The 25,836-nt window shown below is 42.5% G+C and overlaps 2 protein-coding genes across 3 annotated transcripts; one reads left to right on the forward strand and one right to left on the reverse strand.

Moving 5' to 3' along the window:
• Nucleotides 1–4,097: 4,097 nt before the first annotated feature.
• LOC133884753 (receptor-like protein kinase HERK 1) lies at nt 4,098–7,587 on the forward strand. 2 transcript variants are annotated; one of them, XM_062324297.1, is made up of 2 exons: nt 4,098–4,349; nt 4,472–7,587. In XM_062324297.1, exon 2 carries the CDS (start codon nt 4,855–4,857, stop codon nt 7,360–7,362), a length of 2,508 nt encoding a protein of 835 aa, XP_062180281.1. In that variant the 5' UTR covers nt 4,098–4,349; nt 4,472–4,854; the 3' UTR covers nt 7,363–7,587. The 2 variants fall into 2 exon arrangements, with proteins under 2 accessions (XP_062180281.1, XP_062180280.1); XM_062324296.1 differs by having other exon boundaries at nt 4,524–7,587.
• A 140-nt stretch (nt 7,588–7,727) lies between these two features.
• On the reverse strand, nt 7,728–12,270 carry LOC133885282 (serine/arginine-rich splicing factor RS2Z33-like). The gene is made up of 7 exons (XM_062324974.1): nt 12,186–12,270; nt 10,972–11,123; nt 9,770–9,809; nt 9,482–9,577; nt 9,071–9,255; nt 8,866–8,988; nt 7,728–8,402 (listed from the first exon to the last, which is right to left on the reverse strand). The coding sequence occupies exons 2-7, from the start codon at nt 11,115–11,117 to the stop codon at nt 8,219–8,221; spliced, it is 774 nt and encodes a 257-aa protein (XP_062180958.1). The 5' UTR covers nt 11,118–11,123; nt 12,186–12,270; the 3' UTR covers nt 7,728–8,218.
• Between the last annotated feature and the right edge of the window lie 13,566 nt (nt 12,271–25,836).

Consider the following 25,836-nt stretch of genomic DNA (forward strand, 5'->3'; position numbering starts at 1 on the left):
AGAATGCTTGTCTCTCATGTACGAGACCGTGAGTTTAATTCTCACATTCGTCATTTTTTTATATTTTTTTATTTTTATGTATTACTAGGTTGACGAGCAAAAAAAAACAATATTAAACCTATCGTACCGTAGATCGGCATGACATGACCCAATCCGAAGTGGGTTATACCTAGGCACGGTGGCACATGGATTGATATGGCACGATACGACTCGTTTAGCTAACAGGCCGTGTCTAAATGGGTCTATGTCGTGCTGAGCTGAGCTATCTATTTGGCCACCTCTAGGCAGTATGTTTTTGGATAGGTTAAGCTTGGCTGTACCTGCACTACGGTTATATTTGATACAATTTGTGTTTCTACATAATTTACTTTATGAAGAATATTGTGAAAAACAAAATATGCTTCTTTAATTATACAATTTATTCTCAGAATCCGCTTATTAATAATAATTTACTGTAAAATCCTACCAATAGAAACCATACCAAATAGAAACACCCATCACATCGCTACATGGCTGTGGAAGAAGAGAGAAAAGGAAACCCATCCGATCCAATCCAAAGCTGAGCTGCCGTTCGTTGTCACCTTGGGCAGCTTCGCAGCACACCCACCACCCTATCTGATTTCACTCCTTAAAATCACTCACTTCACTCTAAATCGAAAAACGGCAGCGGAGCTGAATCCAGGCGAGGGCGCGCCCCGACGTCTTGCGCGATCCTCGAGCATCGCCGAGGACATGTTGTCGTGCCGTAGTGTTAGCTCCTCCACGGAGCAGCCGAGAGGCGAGGTCGGAGCTGCAAGTTTATCTGGCCATCGGCTAAGACGTCGCCAACTGAGACGTTCCTGTCAATGCAGTGCGAAGAGGCCGCAGGCAGAGCCTGATGCGAGTGCCACTTTTTACTGTTTTTTTGCTGTAATCAGAGCCTGATGCATTAAATTAAAGATGGAGTGCACCCGCCTACAAAATAAGAAGTAATCCAACTAATCTTCTCTTTTAAGTTCCCACGTTAGGAAGAGTATAATTTGTTAAAAGAGAGGATCAATAAACTTTTATGTAAATAGTGGCTCAAACAGCTGTAAGCCGCATAAAATATCGACAGCTAAGCTACCGATAAGTGGTTTTCTGAAGGATGAGGCCCATTTGGAACGTGAAAATTTTCTCAAAATCTTATGAAAACAAACATGTTTTCTACGAATTCCTAGGCTCCAAGGTGAGATGCCGTGAATCCAAACGAGGCTTTCGTTTATAAGTTAAGGGTAAATTAATAAAAAAGAAAGGGTCCAATAGAAGCAGCTGTCATCTACAACACAGTCCGCAACCAACCCAGCATCTCTGACGGTCTTATCTATCAGCACGTCGCTTTTACTCGATCAAAACGGAAAAGGAGACAGGAAGATGCTGATGCAGATCCAGTCCATCGAGAGATAGATGCGTACCACAGCATATCAACTTCCATTCGTATTCCTTGTGCGCGCCATCTGAATTTCAGTTAAACGGATGGGCGTGTGTGCGCGTGCAAAAATTTCCACAAAAGAAGATTCTTGCAAAAAAAAATTATAGAAATTTCTTCAAAAGAAGAATCTTGCAAAAAAATTCACAGCTCGTCGGTATCCCTTCTTAAAATCTTCCGAACCTGCAAGGCCACAAGGGTGTTCAGACGAGGGGGATTATTTCGAGGGAATTTTTATGAATTAGGCGTGTTTACTCACTGAGCATGAAAACATTCGATGAATGTGTTTCTATTCAACACACCGAAAAATACTATTTGCAAGAATTGATTTGGTGTGAAACTCTGATGCTTACTTTACTGTAACCGGATCATCTGGTGCCTTTATCTTCTCCTTCTGCAACATTTCTATAAAAATTAGTCTGATGTATTATTCGGTGTTCACAAACACCCACATCGGACTATCCAATGATTTATTCAGATTTGGTGTAAAACTCAAATTTTAAATTTTTTCACGCACTAGAAAATACTCTGACGCTACCAGCATTGCATCACCAGATCATTCGATGAGATCTTCCACTTTTCACCAATTTTTTTTCTCTACAGGAAATGTTCTGATGCTCTCTAAGCCTATCGCCGAATAATCCGTTGTCTTCTTCTTCATTTTTGCTTCGGTATAGAATTACTTTGTCATCCGCTTTAGCACCACACCAGATCATTCGGTGAACTAGATATACTCCTTTATCACTATGAGTATACTTATATACTTATTCAAGATACTCCAATATAAACTGCATGAAAAAATTGAAAAGAAGTCCATCAATTTTAATAAATTTTTATAATACTTTTATATTTGTACATAAAATATAATATACTCAAAAAAATATGTACAAACCACTAAAAAATATACATACTATTTCGATGATCTTATATACTCACATGCTCTATGTACATATTATTTATCATATGAGATACTCCCTATATTATAAAATATGTATATGGAAGTACATACTCCCGGAAGTATCAAACATGCTTCATATATATATATATATATATATATATATATATATATATACGGATATATATATATATCCGTATATATATATATATATATATATATATATATATATATATATATCCGTATGTGTACGCACACATAATTTTTTATGTAATAGAAAAATAGCGAAAGGAATAATAATTATAAATTGGCTAAAGTAATCTAAAATGCATAGAAAAATATCTAAACCCCCCCAAAAAAATATCAAATAAATTTAGGTAGGTTCGTTACTATCGTCTATATATTAAACTTATGTGCATATATGAAAGTACCACTATTTTTCTATAATTAAATAAATATATTAAATATTGATAAATTCACAAATAAATATTGAGATATTTAAAATTGATGAATCCAATTTTTTAGTTTTCTATCGTGCTCTGTGCTAAAAAAAGAAGTAGCGTAGGCGCGCTAATCCACCTAGTTTTCATGGATTTCCTCTCTGTGTTCTACGGCGCCGTGAGGTGTGTGAAAGTGAAACCGTTTCTTTATTCTTGTCCAATGCGAAAACCAGTTAGATATTGAATTTATTTTAATGAAAGAAGTATAACTCCGATGCTGGTACCAACGGAACATCAAGATATCAAAATATACATATAATCGTTACACTGCCATTATATAGATATAAACCAAAAAAATCGGCTTAAGAGGAAAAGGAAAAAATAACAAGAAAAAAAATCCTCCGTCCTTCGGCTCGAAACCACCAAACGATCCTCGACTTCTAGTTCTAAACGCTTGCTTGCTGTCATCATCTTCCATTAGAGATTAATAATATATCCAGTCGGATATTGATCGAAGCTTCTTTGTCACGACCAAGAAGAAAAGGAAAAAGAAACGGAAACGTACGGCGTGCATGTGCTTTGGCTTAGGCTCATCTGCTGGAGACTCGTTCCGTTTCACCGATCACGCGACTGAGAGGCAGGACGCTTACGGACAGGCCAAGTTTGGCTGTAACTGTATGTTTCTGTATAATCTGTTTTTTAAAGAATCATGTGAAAAATAGAGTTTGTTTCTTCGGATGGTGCAATTTATTTTTAAAATCAATTTACTGATAATCTATTATAGAATTTCACCGTTTGGCACCTTCGCAGCACACCCACCACCCTACGGACCATGAACATCTGATTTTACTCTCTGAAGTTAGGTCACTTCACTCTAAATCTAAAATTGTTATATAACTAATTAAAAATATTACATAATTAATTAGAAAATGTTAAACTAGTTATTATGTAACTAAAAAACGTTAGACTCTAGTGAAATTAAGATTTAATTTTGAATATTAATCGTATATTAGACGGATCCTGCTAGGAAGAGAGGAAGACCTCGTCAATTCTTATCCACCACCACCATTGTCATCGCAAAACCTCTTCTCCAGACTCAAGACATGCATGCGCGGTTGTAGCTTTCTAAGCACATGCTAATCCGTAGGGATGGACGTGAAACGATATATAAATCCATTTTAATTCAACTGAATCAACTAAATAGATCAAAATAACTAATTAATTAATTAAATTATACTGACATTAATCCATATTATCCGTTGGTGCTCCACGCCCTCTACTAATCCGTTGTCTGGTTCCAGTTTGTCTTGTTGTGTTCAAAAGCGGTGCCTTTTGGCTGCGTCGTTCCACCTGTGGAGTGCCCTCGGCTTCAAGAAAACGCCTCCCTCTGCCTGCGTGCGTAGGCCTGCAGAGGCGGCTCGGCTCTTTGTCTTTCCTTTCCGCTCTCTTCTCCGGCCCGGTTGTTTCCTGGGGCGGGTTTGGATTTCGGGGCTGAAGTTTCAGTTCCCTGTGCCACGAGCTGAGATTTTCTTCGGAGGGAAGAAGCAATGCCTGGGAGCAGCAAGAGGTAAACAAACTGCTCCTTTCAGTTTCCCCCAAGACCTCTTTTTTCCCCTTTTTCGTTTCGATTTACCCTCGCCTCGGGTGGGAAATCGCGTTGATTACTCGAGTGTTCTGTTCAATTTTCAGTTCCTGCGTGCTAGACAAGATACTGACAGTTTTGTACCGAACTGTTGCGCAGATCGAGTTATCGGTGGATGCTGTGAGTGTTCTTGATGGGGTGCTTGCCTGATGAGGAAGGTTTCGTCTAGCTCCGTCTTGCTGCGATTCCAATTTTCTCCACCCGCCCCTGAAAAGTTTGAGCTTCTTCACACCTTTTTCTCCCCGGATTCTGCTTGTCCTCGGCCTCGGGTTGGTTCAACAGTGTGCCTGCAGCTCTGAAAGAAATTAAGCATGTGTACTCTCTTCAGTAGTTCTAGCTTCCTCTGTCCCTGTACTTCCTAGATCTTTGTGCAATTCATGACCCTTTCATCATTCTAGCCCCAATCTGCAATTCTTCATCAGAAGTGGTCATGGATACTGGGACTATTAAGCTAAAACTAGTTCTAGGCCTCTTGGGGTTCATCTGGATCCTTGGCACCTGCAATGCTGATTTCACCCCTGCAGACAACTACCTAATCAACTGCGGCTCCACGGCCGAGGCAACTATCGGCCAGAGGGTTTTCGAGGCTGACACTTCCAGCTCGACTATATTGACATCCCCTCAGAGCATTACCGCAATCACCACACCCAATTCAGTCTCAGGTTTCGACAACGCTGAGCTGTATCAGTCTGCCAGGATATTCGCCGCACCGTCGTCCTACGCCTTCAAGATCAAGAGCCGTGGCCGGCATTTTGTCCGCCTTCACTTCTTCCCTTTCAAATACCAGAGCTATGATCTTGCCACAGCGAACTTCAAGGTGTCGACGCAAGATGTTGTGCTCCTGAACAATTTCACTGTGCCGAGCAGTTCGTCACCGGTGTTCAAGGAGTATTCTCTGAACATTACCAGGGACATGCTCATTCTAACATTTGTGCCTCTTGGGAACACCACATCCTTCATCAATGCTATTGAGGTCATCTCGGTTCCTGATAATCTAATTACTGATTCGGCGCCAACTGTGAATCCTGTTGGACAGTATCTCGGCCTGTCGATGCAACCATTGCAGACATTCTACAGGGTCAATGTGGGGGGACCGAAGGTGATCCCTGAAAACGACACGCTCTGGCGAACATGGGCTATCGATCAGAGTTTCTTCCTAAATTCCACTGCCACTAAAGCTGTTAATTTCCCAGGAAAGCTGAATTACCAAAACAAAGGAGCGACACAGGAGGATGCACCAGACAGTGTCTACAACACTGCAAGGCAGCTGTTTGTGCAGACAAACACCAGCCTCATGTCCAGTATGACATGGCAATTCAGTGTTGACGGTCGTTCAAGCTATCTCATCCGGTTCCATTTCTGTGACATAGTGAGCAAAGCTGCATATGAGCTCTACTTTGATGCTTATGTGGATAGCTGGTTAGCGTCGAAAGATCTTGATCTCTCCATTAAAGGTTTTGGTAATTTGGCAGTGCCGTATTACTTGGATATAGTCTTGCCATCAAGTGATCCATCCGGTAAGCTCAGCGTCAGCATTGGAACTTCCAGCTTAAGGGACATGAAACCGAATGGCATCCTGAATGGCCTGGAGATCATGAAGATGAACATTAGTACCGGGACTGTTGACATCGTGGCACCACCGTCGGTGGCAAAGCGGCATCTCGCTGTCATATTGGGCTCCGTTCTTGGAGCTGTTGTTGCTGTCAGCATTGCTACTGTTTTCTGTATCTTCTTCAGAAGAAAGAAAAAGCCACAGCCACCACGGACAATGCGTCCCACAAGTTCTTGGACACCCCTAAATGGTTTTAGCTTCCTTAGCACAAGAAGCCGAACAACCAGCCGGACCACTATTACATCTGGAACTGCCAGTGACGCGAGCTACCGAATTCCTTTTGTTGTGCTGCAAGATGCAACTAATCACTTCGATGAGCAGATGGTCATTGGAATTGGAGGCTTTGGGAAGGTCTACAAAGCAGTAATGCAGGATGGCAGCAAAGTCGCTGTAAAGCGGTGCAACCAGAGGTCTCACCAAGGGTTGAGGGAATTCCAGACGGAGATCGAGCTGTTGTCAGGGCTGCGACACCGTCATCTTGTGTCGCTCATCGGTTACTGTGATGAACACAACGAGATGATCTTGGTGTACGAGTACATGGAGAAAGGCACTCTTAAGAGTCAGCTGTATGGTTGTGAGATGCCTCCTCTCAGCTGGAAGAAAAGGCTGGAAATCTGCATAGGGGCAGCAAGAGGGCTCCACTACCTTCACACTGGTTTTGCAAAATCAATCATCCACCGTGATGTCAAGTCAGCAAACATTCTCCTTGATGAAAATCTCTTGGCCAAGGTTTCAGATTTTGGCCTCTCAAAGGTCGGGCCTGAATTTGATCAGACACATGTTAGCACAGCAGTGAAAGGGAGTTTCGGGTATCTTGATCCTGAGTACTTCCGGAGACAGAAGCTGACTGACAAGTCAGATGTATACTCATTTGGTGTAGTGTTGCTCGAGGTGATCTGTGCAAGGCCAGTTATCGACCCAACTCTTCCAAGAGATATGATTAACCTTGCAGAGTGGGCTATTAAGTGGCAAAAGAGAGGAGAGCTTGGTCAGATTGTCGACCAACGGATCGCCGGGGCAATCAGGCCTGAAGCATTGAGGAAGTTTGGAGAGACGGTTGAGAAATGCCTTGCAGAGTATGGCGTCGAGCGTCCTACGATGGGCGATGTACTGTGGAACCTGGAGTTTGTGCTGCAGCTCCAGGAGGCAGGCCCAGACATCTCCAACATCGATAGCATGAATCAGATCTCTGAACTCCCTTCAAATGCTAAGAGGGTAAGCTTCCTAGAGCTCAGCACTGCAGATGAAAGCCGCACAGAAATCGACTATTCCGACATGTCGACGAGCAACGCCTTCTCACAGCTGATCAAGGCTGAGGGGAGGTGAACCGGGTTGAATTGTTCTAGCTACTGAAAAATGCTGAATTACAGCAACTAGAAAGAGATGCCTCTTCCTTGACTATATTGTCTATCCCCTCGCTCTGATAGAATACACCTAGTTTTGAATTGCATTGAAATTTTGCTTACCTCTTGTAAATTGTAATTACATGCGTTCAATATTGCTGGAATTTCATAGTGTGTTTGTCTAAAAATTTCGCTCAATATTGTTCTACCTGTTTGTTCACCAACCGTCCTTGATTCGCTGAGATAGTTCAGCAACATGCTCAACATATTCACCTGACGGATGAAATGTAGCACGCTCATTCATATATACACATCTGAGCATGCAGTCTATGCAACTTCATTCGCAACTCCAAGGCCATGTCACTGAAGTCGCAGTTTACAGTACACAGCAAAACCTGACGCCTATTATGTGTCATGTTCGTTCAGTGCTGAAGCTAGTTAATACATAAATCAGCATAAACGAATGCATTTTGCAGACGGCAGCTACTTCATAGAAACCAGTTAAGTGCAGGCAACATCACCAAGGTCACAGAAGCCTAGTTAATTGCAGGCAAGATTCTTCACAGAAGGTAACGATCAGACATGAAGTCTCCTGCCTCCTCTAAAAACGAAGTCTCATGCCTCGCCGTAGCAACTAACATTCAAGAGAGCTTAATTCGCAACCCAATCTTCGCAGATGGTACACGGTAACGATCAAAATTCTTCAGGCATGATGTCTCATGCGTCCGCATAGTCACTAACGTTCAGTAGAGCATTTTGAGAATTCACAAACCCAGAGTTTCAAATTCAGGGTGATTGGCGCTTCCCTTTGGTGAAGCGCGGCTTTTCTCATCATCACTTTAGTAATTGGGGCTATGGCTCCGATTGTCACCTCTCCTGGGGCTCCCACCATGATATGAACCATGGCGTTCAGCTTGCTCCGTTGGTGGAGGTTTCCTGGGTCTTCGACTGTAACCAGGGCATCTTGACGGCAATTCTTCATCACCAGCATTACGGTTATCCCTCCTTGGAGATGGCAGCCGACTGTTAATGAGAAACACAGTTAATTATTATTACGAAAGCAAACATCAACAGAAAGGAATAAAAAGCACAACTTTCACATGCTATACATTATACAGAATAATTCAGCAGTTCTGTTTTTTTTTTTTTTTTTTTTTTTTTTGCAGGATAGGTTTTTACTTGAAAACTTGTGTTTAGACCTAATGCGGCAGTTTTTTAATAGGTCGCATATATAATCAATTAATTTAGATAATACTTAAGAGCATCAATTACCAATTAGAATATTGAGAAGATTGGTCAGTGTACGCATTTTCTTATCACATCAACATATACAGCTCAAGTGGAAATTTCTCTTGCTAGGGCCTCATAGTAACATTAACTACTCCACTTAACTTCCATCCTCAACAAGCACAAGCAACTAAGCATGGCACAATTGCAAAATGTATTCACAAGATTATCATGTTGCAACCATAGTTTAATGCAATACCTGTAATTCCTACTGCGGCTCCTGCTTCGGCCCGTTCCATGACGAGGAGATGGGGACCTGGAGTAGTTTCTCCCTCGCCCCCTTCCACGAGGAGATGGAGACCTTGAGTAGCTTTTCCCTCGCCTGTATTTGTGAAACTTACAAATCAAATATGTGCTAAAAAAGAAAGGCACATTCAAGCTAGCTAGAGAACTCCAGGAAATACTTGAGATCCTTAGGACTGTTCTGGCAGTTTCTTCCTATATGGCCCTTTTCTCCACACCGGTAGCACCTATTTTTCCAGTTACCAGCTTTGCAATCACGAGCCCAGTGCCCATCTATCCCACAGTTATAGCAGATGCCAGCAACAGGACGAGGTCCGATGGGGATACCTCCTGGACCACGCTGGGCCTAGGGAAATCAATACAAATATGTCAATTAGACTAGGGAAGAAATCAACAAAGGGTAGCAAAGTATAAATCAATGGAGCTACCAACAAGTATGACCAATTAACACTATCGTCCTGGATAGTAATACAGCAAAGCTCTAGTATAGCTTCAAAACACACAACAAAGGAAGTGCACAGAATTTGGTAAATTGTCACATGTAGTAAAGAACAGTGATAGCAACAGCTTACCCCTCTTGAAAACTCAACAATGATGCGGCTCCCATCAAAATTTCGGCCGTCAAGGTCACACCTTGCATCATCTGCATCCCGGGGATCACAAAACTCCTGCAATATGATACATCAAACGAAAAACAGGGGTGGTTTTAAATGTGAACAGCATAATGAAGTACCTATTATTAACTAGAAAGATTACAGAAGCAGTTTTAAATGTGAACAGCATAATGAAGTACCTATTATTAACTAGAAAGATTACAGAAGCACATCTCGCAAATCAAAGAAGCGAGAAGTTCTACTTACAACAAAGCCAAAGTCCCCCTTCAGATTCACATGCCGCACTCTGGAGGAATGGTTGAAAGAAACAATAGCGCCATCAAGACTCAAGTAATGAAAATGTATCACCAGCCAATAGTCAAACTAAATACCACTTTGCCATAAGTGTTATTTTAATAAAAATAGATGACAGACTTTTTCAAAAGGATCGCCAAAATCTGCTAAAACTTTGGAGTAACAGACACCAGTTTCACCAATGGCACACACCAACCATGGACATCGACGTAGGGTGACAGGCTGACAGCCCCCAAAACCTTCAACAAGATTATCCAGTTAACACAAATAAGGAACTGTTGCATGTGATGGAAAATTGGCAATAGAAAAGGGAAACAAAAGGCCAAGCAGAAGCGCAATCTACTCGATCAGACAGCATAGAAATGCAGCAGCATTAGAAAAGAAATGCAACACCTAATAGCACTATGTAAAAAGTTTGAAATCAGCAGAATCATTTGAAAAAACAAAACATCGAATTGGTCCCCACTTGTTAGAAAAGAGAAACAAAGAAGAATCAACTCCGGTTATACGCTTTACATGATAATTTACATTCATGTCACAATTAAAACCTACTTGCAGGGAACATAAGGAGCAGTTGTCTACAATTAGACATGTCGAGTCACTAGCCACTGAGGCTCTTTACAATTACGAATTCAATAAAACAGAAATAACTTTTATTAAGAGGAACATGTCCAGAAGACCAGAAGGGGTCAAATTGTGAGGTACTAATATAGGTACAGGAAACCTCTTTTTTTCGTTCTAATAGAGTAATAGTGAGCTTAATAGAGCACGTCAATAGGACTAAAGTTAATATTACACTGTTAGTAATACTAACACAGTGGCTGTTTATAATTTTGGCTACACCGACGATGAAGAACCCCAAAAGGTCCATAATCAAGGATGAATACGTTGTGCTATAATTAATCTGCAGAGTGCAACACAGAAAAAATAGCTTGAGAAAATTGTTAAGAAGCTTGCAGTAGATTTAAATTTCTAATAACGTGCCTCACTTTTAGAGAACATTTAGAGAACCAATTACAGTTAGTGGGGGGTCACTTGTATAGATTAATACTAGATTTCCAGAAAACAAGTCAAACAAAGCAGCCCAATTTCCTTTCAGGAGCAACTCCCAACACAAATAAAAAAAAGGTTATGTTCAGACCCAATTTGCTCACCTCCCGTATCTGCTGAAAAGGGCCACAAGATCATGTGTCCTAGTATGCGGAGAAATCTTGCCCACGTACAACTTGGTGTTACCGTCATGTCGACCATAACGATCAGTCCAATTATAGCGATAACAGTGGTCGTCGTATCGAGGCATTTTGTGCTGCAAGCAAGGAAACATGCATTCAGGATACAAAAGCCTGCACAAAGAACATTATATAACAGAGACATGCAAATAAACTTGCATGGACCTGATGCAACTATGCAAGATCATCATATCAATGAATCGGTCAACCTATGAAAGTTCCATACACACAGCATGGATCAATTTCCATGGAAATGGAACTTTTCGATGAAAAAAATGTAAAGATTTGCAACAGCAAGTAATTCAAACGTCAAAGTTTTCTAACATCACAATAACTCTTCGACTTCCATCTTTTCAGATGATTCCTGAAACAACAAAAAGTTAAGTAAATGCAAGACGTGAACCAGAACTGGTGACATGCAAATAAACTTGCATGGACCTGATGCAACTATGCAAGATCATCCCATCAATGAATCGGTCAACCTATGAAAGTTCCATACACACAGCATGGATCAATTTCCATGGAAATGGAACTTTTCCATGAAAAAATTGTAAAGATTTGCGACAGCAAGTAATTCAAACGTCAAAGTTTTCTCACACAGCACAATAACTCTTCGACTTTCGTCTTTTCAGATGATTCCCGAAACAAAAAAAGTTACGCAAATGCAGGACGTGAACCAGAATTGGTGACTAGTGAGACAATGATCAGGCTCTTCCACTACTCAAACAGCCCAAAAACCCTAATAAAAGCCTATCAAACAATGCAATCAAAACCCTGATTACAACGATCCCCTGTTACGAATCCCTGGGTCCTTACCAGGAACAAATTTGCCTCTGTCCTACCATGATCTTTGCAAAGAACAAAGAAGAAAGAAAAGAAAATGCAGCATAAAGACCGCAAACAAATCAAGTCAGGAAATAACAGCGAATTCCAGCACGCCCAGGCACTACGAGCGCAAGAACCGCACGAACGAACGAACCAACAAGCGAACGAACAACACGCGGCAAATGGAAAAGCGCGCGCGAAGAACCCACGCGCGCGGCAACCGGGCTCCACGAAGAACCGAGCGGCGGGAGAAGCGAACGAGGAACCAACACAGGAGGGAGGTTCGGATCAGGGGTGTGCGTTCGGGCACCTACCTGCGAGGCGAGCGGCGGGGTCGCGACAACCCTAGCCGGCGGCGAGGCGGCGAGCGGGAGAGGGAGAGGAGACGACGCGGCGGACGCGCCCCGGGGTTTATACGACGGCCAGCTTGGTCCGGTGCGTTTTGGACGGTGCGGATCAGGGTGGAGAGATTGACGTCTGTGATGAGGCCACTTGGCGGTGGGAGCCTGGTAGGGCCGCTGGACTGCGGTCACTGTCAGATTTTTCTGGAAAATTACATTTCCCAAAATATTCCGTGCTCATAGATACTACCTCCATTCTAAAATAGATATTACATTAGAATACGTATAATCAAATTTTAAAAACTTTAATCACTAATATACACAAAACTATTAGAATTTTACACATGAAAATGATAATAATAAATTTGTCATGAAAAATACTTTAATATCATCTAATTTTTATCAACTTTTATCAAGAGGTAGTTGTCAAAAATAATAATTAAACGTGTTGATTGAAGATCGTGTCGATATTCTAAACGACAAGTAAAAAGAGAAGGGAGATAGTACTAAATAGGCATGGAAGGAGTATATTCTTTTGAAAACACTTGAAGTAAAGTCAGGGATTCGAAAATCAAAACACAGGAATTTCAAAGGAAACCGAGAACCATTTTCGTATCCGAAATGACACCTAGGGGGTTCTTTGGATTGAATGTTATGGTTGCCAAATTCTGAACTTCGATCAAAATTGATATTTATTCGTTAAAAAACTTGTTAAGGGTTTTTTCATTGTCTCTTTTTCTAAGGTTTATTTTTCATCACCTTTTTTTTTTGGGTGTTTATTCTTAGCAGATGAATGTCAAGCTTTGGCCTGCAGAATTTTAGTAACTTTGACAAGATTTGAACTCATATTTCAATTGATCGCATTCCATTAGCTCCCTAGTTCACTCTTGTCCCCGAATTGCCCTGGTTAGCGCAAGTAATTTCATGACAAAATTTTGATAATGCCAAACACACTCTTTAATTAGCTCATTTCCTGCCTAAATTTGGACAAATCTCGGTCGCAAATGTCAGAAATTTTGGCATGAACCAAAATCCCTCATCATACTCTAATTTTCAAGTTGTTCGATCTAACATGAAACATCACGCACTAATACACGTACGGCTAAAAATGGTGCCTAGATTGTTTGGTTCCTGCAACGAAATGAATTTCTTTGACACTAATACACATACAGCTAAAAAATGCACCGGCCGAGGCACGCCGGAGCCGAAGACGTCACCGACGAGCCTGTACACCTGAGCGAAATGCGGATCATCTGCCGCACGAAATACATCACACTGCCATGCATATCTTATGTTGCAGTTTACACAGCAAAACCTGACGCCTTTGATGTGCTATTTTTCACTAAGTACTGAAGCTAGTAAAGAATGCATAATCATAAACAGAGGCGCATCTTTGCTAGTTTAAGTCCAGGCAACATAATCAAGGTCACAGAAGCCTAGTTAATTGCAGAGATTCTTCACAGAAGGTACACAATAACATCAAAATCCTTCAGACGAGTTTGTTTGGCGATTCGCAACCCAGTTTCTGGAGAAGGCATACAGTAAAGCTCGAAATTCTTCAGACATGAAGTATCGTGCCTCGGCATAGTCACTAACGTTCAGAAGAGCACTTTTGAGAATTCACAACCCCAGAGTTTCAAATTAAGGGTGACCGGCGCTTCCCTTTGGCGAAGCGCGGCATTTCTTTTTTTTTTAAACACATCTGAGCACGTTGTTCATTAATAAGAGATAAACGAATACAAGCGACCGGATCGACGCCCTTAGTCGAGACCAGGGCCAACTTTAGACACCTCAGTAATTGTGGCTGTCACCTGAGAAGCGCGGTATTTCTCATCGTCACTTTAGTAATTGTGGCTGTCACCTCTCCCGGTGCTCCCACCATGATATGAACCATTGTGTTTAGGTTGCTCCTTGGGCTGCTACTGTAACTGGGTTTCTTGACAGCAACTCTTTTCTTTTTTTACAACCGGTTCCCTTCCTGTGACCTACATTGAAGATTTTAAATGGGGGTGCACATTCGGAGGTCGAATCCCAGACCGGCAAGATCGCACCCGTGCACCTTGACAACAATTCTTCACCATCCGCATTACGGTTATCCCTCCTTGGAGATAGCGACCGAGAGAAAAACACAGTTAATAATTATTAATGGTTACAAAACCAAACATCAACGGAAGGGAATGGAAAGCACAACTGTCACATGCTATGCATTGTACAAAATAATTCAGCAGTTTTTTGCAGCACAGGTTTTTACTTGGAAACTTTTGTTTAGACCTAATGCAGCATTTTAACAGGTCACATATATAATCCATTAATTTAGATAATACTTAAGAGCATCAATTACTAATTACAACATTGAGAAGATTGGTCAAACTAAGTAGTTTCTTACCACATCAACATACACAACACAAGTGGAACATAACAATTGGAATTTCCCTCTTGCTATGCCTCATAGTAACATTATATTACCGCACTTCGCTTTCATCCTCAACAAGCACACGCAAGTAAGGATGGCACAACCGTGAAACAACCGTGAAATATAATCACAAGATCATCATGCAACCAAGGTTTAATACAATACCTGTAATTCCTGCTATAACTCTGGCTTCAGCCCCTTCCACGATGAGGAGATGGGGACCTCGAGTAGCTTCTCCCTTGGCCCCTTCCATGACGAGGAGATGGGGACTTTGAGTAGCTTCTCCCTCGCCTGTAGTTGTGAAACTTACAAATCAAATGTGTACTTACAAAGAAGTGCACATGCAAGCTAGCTAGAGAATTCAAGGAATTACTTCAGATCCTTAAGACTGTTCTGGGTTCTTCAAGCCACCTCTCAGGTGGGCGATCTGGGTTCAATCCCCGACACCCACCCCGCAGGCGCAATTCAACACCTGTGTGGCTAAGGAGTGTGGGCCTTCTTAATGGAAAAAAAAGAAAAGGGAAGAGATCAACAAAGGGCAACGAAGTATAAATCAATAGAGCAACCAACAAGTTTAACCAATTAACACTGTCGTCCGGGACAGTAATTTAGCAAAGCTCTAGTGTAGCTCTAAAACACACAACAAAGGAAGTGTATAGAATTTGGTAAAATGTCACATGTACTAAAGAACACTGATAAACATCAACAGCTTACCCCTCTAGCAAACTCAACATGATGCGGCTCCCATCAAGTTTTCGGCCATCAAGGTCACACCTTGCATCATCTGCATCCCGAGGACCCCTAAGCTCCTGCGACATGATCCAGCAAACCAAAATACAGGGGTGGCCTTAAATGTGAACAACATAATGAAGTACCGATTGTTAACTAGAAAGATTAGAGGAGCACATCTTGCAAATGAAAGGAGTGCAAAGTTTTTTTTTTGGAAAAAGAAATCTTTATTAACTCTCATCGTTATATTAAAATAATATAAATGGACAACAGTCCACCTTCGGTTTCCGCATAACAAAGATGTACAAAGCCAAACAAAAAAAAACTAAGACAAAAAGGAGAAAAGTCGGATGAAATGCGAAAAGCACTCAAAAGGAGTGCAAAGTTATACTTACGACAAAGCCAAAGTCCCTCTTCAGATCCACATGCCACACTCTGCAAGAATGGTTGACAGAAACATTAACACCAACAAGACTATGACTACACCAATGCTGAAGAACCCCAAAAGGTCCATAATTAAGGACAAATATATTCATATTGTATTTTAATTCATCTGGAGACTGCAAGTCACAGAACAAATAGCTTGAGAAAATTGCTTAGAAGCTAGCAGTAGATTTAAATTTCTAGTTGGGATCACTTATTCACTTGTATAGACATAATAGATCTCCAGAAAACAAGTTAAACCAAGCAGCCCATTTTTCATTTCAGGAGCAACTCCCGACACAAATACAAAAGGCCTAAGTTTAGACCTATTTTTCTCACCTCCCATATTTGCTGAAAAGGTCCTCAAGATCATGTGTCTCGGTATGCCGAGAAATTTAACCCACGTGCAGCTTGGTGTTACCGCCATGTCGACCATAAGGGCATGTTTGTTTCCCTCCGGATTGTAAGAATTTTGATTGTAGATTGTGGATTGTAAAAGCTGAATTGTGGAAGAATCTGAATTGTAAAAGCTGATGTTGTTTGGCAAGCGAGATTCTGGGATGTTTGGTTTGCTGTATTTGGATATCAAAAGTTGGTAATACCCCTAGATGTTTAGGGTGGCATTTGTGTGCTATTGTTGCTACGTTTCACATTTATCCTACAACAGTTCCTGACCGGCAAACAAGCAAAGTGATTGACCGGTAAACAAACAAGGTTTAGCCAATCTTATTTATCCTACAATAGCTCTTGACCGGCAAACAAGCAAATGGACATCAAATTGGAATGGTGTTTACCTCAGAAATATGATTATGCATAAATAAAATAACAAAAGGTACATCATCTATATAAATTTGAAATTTTGTCCATACAAATAACCCGTCAGAAACAATCTACTCTCTCATAGCGAACAAAGCATTAGCAAAATTATCATGAAAGTCATTCATATCTTCTTCTTCATCTCCTAATGCATTGCCACCGCTCCCTTGAGATGAAGATGCTTGGGGTATTGGTATGTAGTTTTCATCTTGATCACACATATCAAATTCTTCATCCCTCAAAGCACTATCTCGAATGAAGTTATGAAGAGAGCATGCAAATATTATTTTTGTTTGCTTAAGTATATGGTAACTCGGCAAGTCCAATAATATTCTCCACTTCATTTTCAAAGCACCAAATGATCGCTCGATCACATTACGAAGAGATGAATGCAAGTGATTATATACCTCCTTTTTGCCACTAGGACATGGGCCTTGTCGAAACTCTGGTAAATGATACTTTGTTCTTTTGTATGGAGCTAGAAAACTGGCTCGATTAGGATAGCCCGAGTCAACAAGATAAATTTTTTCTGAAAAACAAAGTTCAACATGAGAAATAATATTGATATTGAAGCGAGTAAGATGACAATAAAACAATATGTGACTATACCATGTGGAGGATGTGGAAACTTATCCGCATATTTGCGCAAAGCATCATTGAACACCCTCATATCATGTACTGATCCGGGCCATCCGGTAACAATGAAAGTGAATCTCATGTCGAAGTCACATACAGCCAGCACATTTTGAGTGGAATATCCGTATCATCCGACATGAGCAACCAACAGTTTGGAAGGCACAATAACAGTTATATGTGTACCATCTATTGCACCAATGTAATTATTGAAATGTGGTGCAAAACGAGAACCTAGAAGTCTAGTATGCACTGTCTTAAACTCTGGATCTCTTGGTTCAACAATATCTACTGAGAGGAGATATATAATATCCAATACTTCATGGAATTTTCTACTTATTGTTTCGGTTGACCTCTCAAACCGGTTTGCCAAAAAAACTGACCCTCATCGCCCTTGGATCAGCTTTGGAGTTGCTGTTCCTTATCAGTCCTTGGCTTTGTTCTCGATCTTGGTCACTTCTGAAGTTGGCAATGGTCGCTCTACTAAATTTTGGACGGACCGTTGGTTTTTGGGTCGATCTCTCGTGGATTTGGCGCCGGATATGTTTGGACTGGTGCCTAAACGTATTGCGAAGGTGCTCTCGGTTCAACAAGCCATCTCTAACAATTCTTGGGTGCATGATCTCAGAGGAACCCTCACTGTCCAAGTCCTCGAGCAGTTCCTGCATATCTGGGACCTTGTGTCTGAGGTGCGGCTTCATGAGGAAGTGGAAGACACGCATATTTGGGCTGCTAACCCCTCTGGCATTTTCTCGACCAAATCAGCCTATCAATCCTTTCTCATTGGGCATACTGGTTTTCACCCTTGGAAAAGGCTGTGGAAATCTTGGGCACCACCTAGAGCTAAGTTCTTCATTTGGCTCACTTGTCATAACCGTTGTTGGACGGCAGATAGGCTGTCTCGGCGTGGTTTACCTCATCCATCTAGGTGCCCTCTCTGTGATCAGGAGGCTGAAACCATAACCCACCTCTTGATTGGTTGTGTGTTTGTTAGGCAAGTTTGGGTGGATGTCCTCCGGGCTGCTGGTTTGATGTTTGCAGCTCCGGCTCTCCCTATTTCAAACTCCTTCCAAGATTGGTGGCGTGAAGCTTCCTTGCTGGTGGACACAAACCAAAGAAAAGGATTCCATTCTCTGGTCATACTCATTGCTCGGTTAATTTGGAAACACCGCAATGAATGTGTCTTTGATAATGTGAGTCCTTGTGCCTCCTCGCTGGTCCAAAAGATCGTTGAGGAAGCCTCTTCCTGGTGTTCGGCGGGTGCTGCTGGGCTTTCTTTGCTCTTTGCTCAGCGCGTTGGCAGTGGTGGTTGATCAGTGTTTGATCAGTGAGCTTTTGTGTGCGCGCGTTCTGTTTTGATCTTTTTGTATAGTTGTGTCGCGGTGCATGCGTTTGTTTTGAGTTTGGTGTACCACCCCTTTTATTCCTTCTTAATATAACGACGGGCAGTTCTCTTGCCGGTTCGAGAAAAAAACTTGGCCAAATGACTGTGGAGCCCCAATAATCCATAAAAACATGGCTAAATATTCAATTGAAGTCATATTGCTAGTTATTTGCAAGCCATAACTTGATACCAACATAGCAGTAGATAGGTCCATTGAACAACAAATTAATATAAGTTGAAGCAAATATTATGTAACATCCTGAGTTCAAGCATGTTTATTTAGTTGCAAATTTAGCTTCAAATTAAAACTTTTTAGGGTTTGTTAAGCTAACTAAGGTTAAGAAGATAAGTATGTGGATGTATATATATACATTCATGTACATTAGATGTGCTAGGTTAAATAAGTGTTCCAAATAGCACTAGAGTCAATTTCAAGATAATCTCTGCATTAGGTTGGTTCATATGCTTTGGATTGAGATTCTTATGGTTCTTTGTGTGGTGGATTGAAATTGAATATCTCTCAATTTCAAAACCTACTATTAGATTCTGTTAAGCTCAAATCCAATTCGAATTCAAATTCTTGGATTCAAATCATCTTCCAAAAAGTCTTGAGATCCAAAAATCAGATATTCTAAATGAAGTTGATCTAAATTCAAAATCAAATCCAAATTCAAATACCTCAATTTAAATTTAAACTTTATTCTTATCCCAATTATTCATTTTCCTCTTCTCGGGCCGAATTCATCTCTCTTCTCTCTTTCGGCCCAGCTCCTTCTCTTTTCTTCCTCCCGCACGCAGCCCAGCTAGGCGGCCCGCCCAGCCATCCCCTTTCTTCCCCCCGCGGGCGCCGCGCTCGGCCCGTAGCAACGCCGACCGGCCTAGCTTGCTCGCTCGCCCCGCGCGCCGCTTAATAGTCCGCGAACCACGCGTCGTCAATCCACGCGTCGCGCCTTTCTCCTTTCGCTTCCCTCCAGCGCGTACTCATCGCCGGCCGCCGTCTCCCCTCTCCGGGAAATATCCCGCGCGCGCCCGACCAGCCTCCGCTTCTCCACTCTCTCTCTTCTTTCTCACGCGCACCCTCTCTCCTCCCACGCCCTGCATGCGTGACTTCCGCAACCCCCGCCCATGCTTGGCCGGCGCAGGCGGCCCATGCCCTGGAGAAAAAGGTGGGCACCGGCTGCCACCTCACCGCCAACGTCCTCGTGACGCTAGCCCACGCGCACCGCCTCTCTCCGCCTCTCCCTTCCCTCTAAAAATAGCATGCCCGGTCTCTATCTTGCCCCTTCCCCGTTTCGCCATCCATGCCACTACCGCCTTCGTCATTACCGCCGCCGCGACCTCGCCATCATCAATCCGCCAACCACGTGCTGCCGAGGAGCTATAGGACCTGGTCGCCGTCCTTGTGCCACCATCCAATCATTAGAAGCCCGACGGGAGCCCGCCCGAGCCAGTAGTCTAGCAGCGTCGCCACTGCCCCTTCGACAAATCGCCGATCGCCGTCCCGCCCGTTGCCGTTCCTGCACTCGGTGAGCCTCCGAGTTCCCTCTTGCGTCTGCGTAGGTACCGTGTAGGTGTCCCCGGGGCTCCCTCATAGCTTATCACCGTGCGCCACCATGTTTTGAATTCTGCCGCCATAGTTGTGCTCGCTGCCTGCGTATTTCTGCTCTGTGCTGAGGCCCGGCCATTGTGCCGTGATGACAAGAGGCGCTAGGCCTCTCTTCTGTGCAGGTTGGCCCCTCCCCGTGTAAGGGAGGTGCTGCCTAGTTCTGGCCGCACCGTTGCCTCCCTTCGGCCGCCGTCTAGTAGCGCTCTCGCTGCCGGCCACCATCGACGAGCGCCCAACTGAGTCCGCCGTATCGCGTAGTAGGTCGGCTTGCATTTGTCTTCGTGGAACCCCGGCCGGAACGCTTCTTCGACGAGCCTCCCAGTGCGCACCACCGTCGATTTCTCATCGTTGGCCGATTCTTCCCTCCCCTCTGTCGCTTGCCCAGCGCCAGCGCGCGTGCGCTTGAACTGGCCTCGGGCTGTGGCTCGACCTGGCCGATTGGGCCGTGGCTTGGCCCAGTGGCCGACCGGCCGGCCTGCCAAATGTCGTATGCCATGGGCTAGCCCAGTTTCCTTAACCCATTAGCCGCCAGCCCAATACCCGAGTGGGCTAGTACTGTGCGGCCCAGTACTATGTATCCAAGCCCGGCCCAGGCTCATCCAGGCCTGGATCCGGCCCATCCAAGCCCATTTGGCAATACTGTTCATGTGGGGGCCAGATTACTGTTCAGTGAGTTCCACCCGTGGGCCCCACCTATGAACATTGTTATTTCTTAATTTCTCAATTTAAATTCTGATTAAATCTTTCAGGAGCCGTAAATTCTCCGTTCTAGCTCCGATTTCGGCGATTTTTTCGCCGAAATTCATCTAAAATCGAGATCTACTCATCTGTCACAGTGTGGTATCCATTAGGGCTCATTTGGCTTTTTATTTGGTGTTAATTGATTCTTCTTTAGTATCACCGTTATTGATTGTAGTCGCGATTTCAGGGCAACCCGAGTTCTGCGAGTGCTGCGTCGGAAGCATCAGGAGTGAGGGGATTCCGATTACAATCAAGACTTGGAAGAAAATTCTGGAGAAGGCAAATCCTATCTCCTTGATCATATTGAGCCTATACTTTCAAATAATATACATGATCAACTAAAACTGGACTTATTATCGCATGTGCTATATATTACGTTTTCTTTCAAACTACTTGTAGTAGTTAATCCTATCAACACTGCCATGCCTCACATGTCATCATCCAGAATACATATCACCTTAGGAATACCTGTTGTTAAATATATTAACAATAGCCGACATTTTGATATCTAGCATGTTTAGGATTGAATACGTCTCCTCGGAGATGTGGCTTTTAAAACACTTCTCCTCGGAGACAAGATTTACTGTTATCAATGACAACTCATATACCATGAATCATTGATGGTTGTGAATTCTGTGATGGTTGTGAAATCCTTGATGTCATGTGGGATATGGAAGGTGATGTGTTAAAATGGGGTGAAAACTATTTTGGCGCGGACAGGTAGAGTGGTCCTCCGAGGAGGATGCTCTTCGGGACTTGAGTTACATGATGGTATTCATTGCCCATGAAGATGTCTAGCCTGGCCATTTAATTACCAAGTCATTTCGTCGCCATACCTTAGCGGCTCCGTGCAACCATACGTCTTGTATGGGCAGGACTTGACTTTACCTTCACCGAACTGAGTTGGGCATCATACCAGGAGGCTGAGAGCAACGAGCAGCCAAGGGTCCATCTGTCCCGCTGTTTGGAGGTTTCAGGGACCGACTTAGGCTTAAAAAGGGAGGCTGGCCTTCGGAACATGCAGCTCTAAGACTTGGCGTGTCTCGTGGAAAAGCTCGGCAGGAAAGGTGTTTGGAGAGTCTTGGTATGATTCGCTCCTCCGCTAGCTACGGTTGGAGGCTGAACATATCGCGTGGGTAAAGCTGTACAACCTCTGCAGAGTGTAAATCTATTCGAATAGCCGTGTCCACGGTCATGGACATGCGAAGGCGGAACCTTTTTGACTAGACTTCGGGAGTGTTTTTGCATACATTTGCTTGTTATAGATTTGTAGCTTTCTTAGCTAGGAGTTTGCGAAAACTGCATTTTTGAGTGATTTTCTCAAAATTATTTGGTTCTTTGATCTCTCGATCATGATTTGCAATTTGTGATCATAGTTATGTAATGATGCTTGTTGGCTGATCACATTTAGCAAATTAGTCCTTATGTCCAACGATTCTGTCCCGAAAAACTCCTCCCCAAATCTCAGCTTTCAATCTATTCTGTCACAGTTCCAGGTGCCGGAATGTCCGGTGTTCACCGGAGTATCCGGACCTGACACTGTTCACTGCTCAAGCTGATTCCTGTCCTAGTTCCAGTTATCGGATAGTCCGGTCTCCACCGGAGTCTCCGGTATAAGTATCAGGACCGGAGTCTCCGGTCTTCACCGGAGTCTTCGGTGTCTCCAGATTTCCTACATAATCCCCTGCCCGAACAGTTCCTATTTTTCATCTATTCCCAACTCCTCTCTCCCAAAAGCTCTCTCACCGGCGATTTTTGAGAAACTTGCTTGATGGCTAAGTCTAGCATGGGTTGGCTTTGGCATCGCTGACTTGCTCATGTTGGCATGAGAAATTTGTCTAAACTTCAAAAGGGCGAACACATCCTAGGACTAACAAATGTTTCTTTTGAGAAAAATAGAATTTGTAGTGCTTGTCAAGCGGGAAAACAAGTTGGAGCATCTCATCCCGTGAAAAATGTGATGACAACTACAAGACCATTGGAACTCCTCCACATGGACTTATTTGGGCCGATTGCCTACATAAGTATTGGAGGTAACAAATATGGTTTAGTTATTTTTGATGACTTTTCACGTTTGACTTGGGTATTCTTTTTGCATGATAAAAGCGAAACACAAGTTATTTTCAAGAAGTTTGTAAGAAGAGCCCAAAATGAGTTCGAAGTGAAAATCAAGAGAGTGAGAAGCGACAACGGAAGTGAGTTCAAGAATATACAAGTTGAAGAGTTTCTTGATGAAGAGGGAATCAAGCATGAATTCTCGGCTTCCTACCTCCCTCAACAAAATGGAGTGGTCGAGAGGAAGAATAGGACTCTAATTGAGTCCGCAAGAACAATGCTTGATGAATATAAGGTATCGGATCAATTTTGGGCGGAAGCAATCAACACCGCATGTCATGCCATCAACCGGTTGTATCTACACAAGATATTGAACAAGATCGCATATGAGCTTCTAACCGGTAACAAACCAAACGTTTCCTACTTTAAGGTTTTTGGTAGCAAATGCTTTATTTTAAACAAGAAAGCTAGAAGTTCAAAATTTGCTCCAAAAGTAGATAAATGTTTTATGCTTGGTTATGGATCAAATGCCTATGCCTACCGTATTTTCAACAAAACCACCGATTGCGTTGAAATTGCAAGAGACGTAACATTTGATGAATCTAATGGCTCCCAGGTGAAGCAAGTTGATCCTAATGTGCTAGGTGACGAAGAAATACCAAGCGAAGCAATCAAGAAGATGGCAATTGACGAAATCAAGCCTTTAGAACAATAAAAGGTTCAAGAGACTCAAAATGATCAAGATCAACCATCTTCATCAATGCAAGTGGAACCATCAACATCAACTCAAGATCAAGACGACAAACGACCACAAGACCAAAATCAAGACTATGAAGACCCAAATAACTTTTTGGATGATGAAGTGGAAGACATTCAACATCAATCTCAAGTGCCACACCCACGCGTTCATCAAAGCATCCAAAGAGATCACCCCGTGGACAACATACTTGGTGATATACAAAAGGGGGTAACTACTCATTCAAGAATTGCAAATCTTTGTGAATTTTACTCTTTTGTTTTCTCTTTGGAGCCTTTGAAGGTAGAAGAAGCTCTTGATGATCCGGATTGGGTGATGGCTATGCAAGAAGAATTGAACAACTTCAAAAGAAATAAAGTTTGGTTTTTGGTGGAAAGGCCAAAGCAAAATGTGATTGGGATGAAATGGGTCTTCCGCAACAAACAAGATGAAAATAGGATAGTAACAAGGAACAAAGCTCACTTGGTTGCTCAAGGGTTCACTCAAATCGAAGGTTTGAATTTTGGTGAGACTTATGCTCCCGTAGCTAGGCTTGAGTCAATTCGTATTTTATTAGCCTATGCTACTCACCATGATTTCAAGCTATATCAAATGGATGTGAAGAGTGCATTTCTCAATGGACTAATCTCCGAATTGGTATATGTGCAGCAACCGCCCGGCTTTGAAGATCCCAAGCATCCCGGACATGTTTACAAACTCCATAAGGCGCTATATGGGCTAAAGCAGGCTCCTAGAGCATGGTATGAATGTCTTAGGAATTTTCTTGTCAAAAAGGGCTTTGAAATAGGCAAAACCGATTCTACTCCTTTTATCAAGAATGTTCATAATGACTTATTTGTTTGCCAAATATATGTCGATGATATTATATTTGGTTCTACTAATCAACAATTTTGTGAAGATTGTAGTAGGATCATGACAAGAAGATTTGAGATGTCTATGATGGGGGAATTGAAGTTCTTTCTCGGATTTCAAATCAAACAACTCAAGGAAGGAAACTTCATTTGCCAAACCAAGTATATCAAAGATATGCTCAAAAAGTTTAACATGGAGAATGCCAAACCAATCAAGACACCCATGCAAACTAATGGACATCTTGATCTCAATGGAGAAGGCAAAAGTATGGATCAAAAGGTATATCGTTCCATTATAGATTCTTTGCTTTATTTATGTGCATCTAGGCCCGATATCATGCTTAGTGTGTACATGTGTGCAAGATTTCAAGCCGCTCCTAAAGAGTGTCATTTAATGGCCGTTAAGAGGATTCTTCGATATTTAGTTCATACACCATACCTTGGCTTATGGTATCCTAAAGGGTCATCCTTCGACCTTATCGGCTATTCGGACTCCGATTATGCCGGTTGCAAAGTAGATAGAAAAAGCACTTCAGGGACTTGCCAATTCTTGGATAGATCCTTAGTGTCATGGTCATCCAAGAAACAAAATTCCGTAGCTCTATCTACCGTCGGAGCCGAATATGTTGCCGCGGGAGCTTGTTGTGCTCAACTCCTATGGATGAGGCAAACTCTAAGAGACTATGGCCACAAAACATCCAAAATTACACTTTTGTGTGATAATGAGAGTGCCATTAAAATAGTCAACAATCCCGTACAACACTCAAGAACCAAGCACATAGACATTAGACATCATTTCTTAAGAGATCATGAAACAAAAGGGGATATCAATATTCGTCATGTGAGAACCGAAAGACAACTAGCCGATATCCTCACTAAGCCACTAGACGAGCAAAGGTTTTGCGAGTTGAGAGGTGAATTAAATATCCTAGATTCTCGAAATGTGGCTTGAATTGTTGCATACATTTGCTTGTCATAGATTTGTAGCTTTCTTAGCTAGGAGTTTGCGAAAACTGTATTTTTGAGTGATTTTCTCAAAATTATTTGGTTCTTTGAACTCTCAATCATGATTTGCAATTTGTGATCATAGTTATGTAATGATGCTTGTTGGCTGATCATATTTAGCAAATTAGTCCTTATGTCCAACGATTCTCTCCCAAAAAACTCCTCCCTAAATCTCAGCTTTCAATCTATTCTGTCACAGTTCCAGGTGCCG

This window comes from Phragmites australis, chromosome 11 (assembly GCF_958298935.1).
Source record: "Phragmites australis chromosome 11, lpPhrAust1.1, whole genome shotgun sequence".
NCBI classification, from domain to species: domain Eukaryota; kingdom Viridiplantae; phylum Streptophyta; class Magnoliopsida; order Poales; family Poaceae; genus Phragmites; species Phragmites australis.

Excerpts from the sequence above, each read along its gene's own strand:
- LOC133884753 (XM_062324297.1), top strand. The coding sequence starts at position 4,855 with ATGGATACTGGGACTATTAAGCTAAAACTAGTTCTAGGCCTCTTGGGG.
- LOC133885282 (XM_062324974.1), bottom strand. The coding sequence starts at position 11,117 with ATGCCTCGATACGACGACCACTGTTATCGCTATAATTGGACTGATCGT. Across the intron at positions 9,578-9,769 it reads AGGGGGACTTTGGCTTTGTT|GAGTTTTGTGATCCCCGGGA; the intron begins GTAAGTAGAACT and ends ATCATATTGCAG. Across the intron at positions 8,989-9,070 it reads AACAGTCCTAAGGATCTCAA|GCGAGGGAAAAGCTACTCAA; the intron begins GTATTTCCTGGA and ends TCACAAATACAG.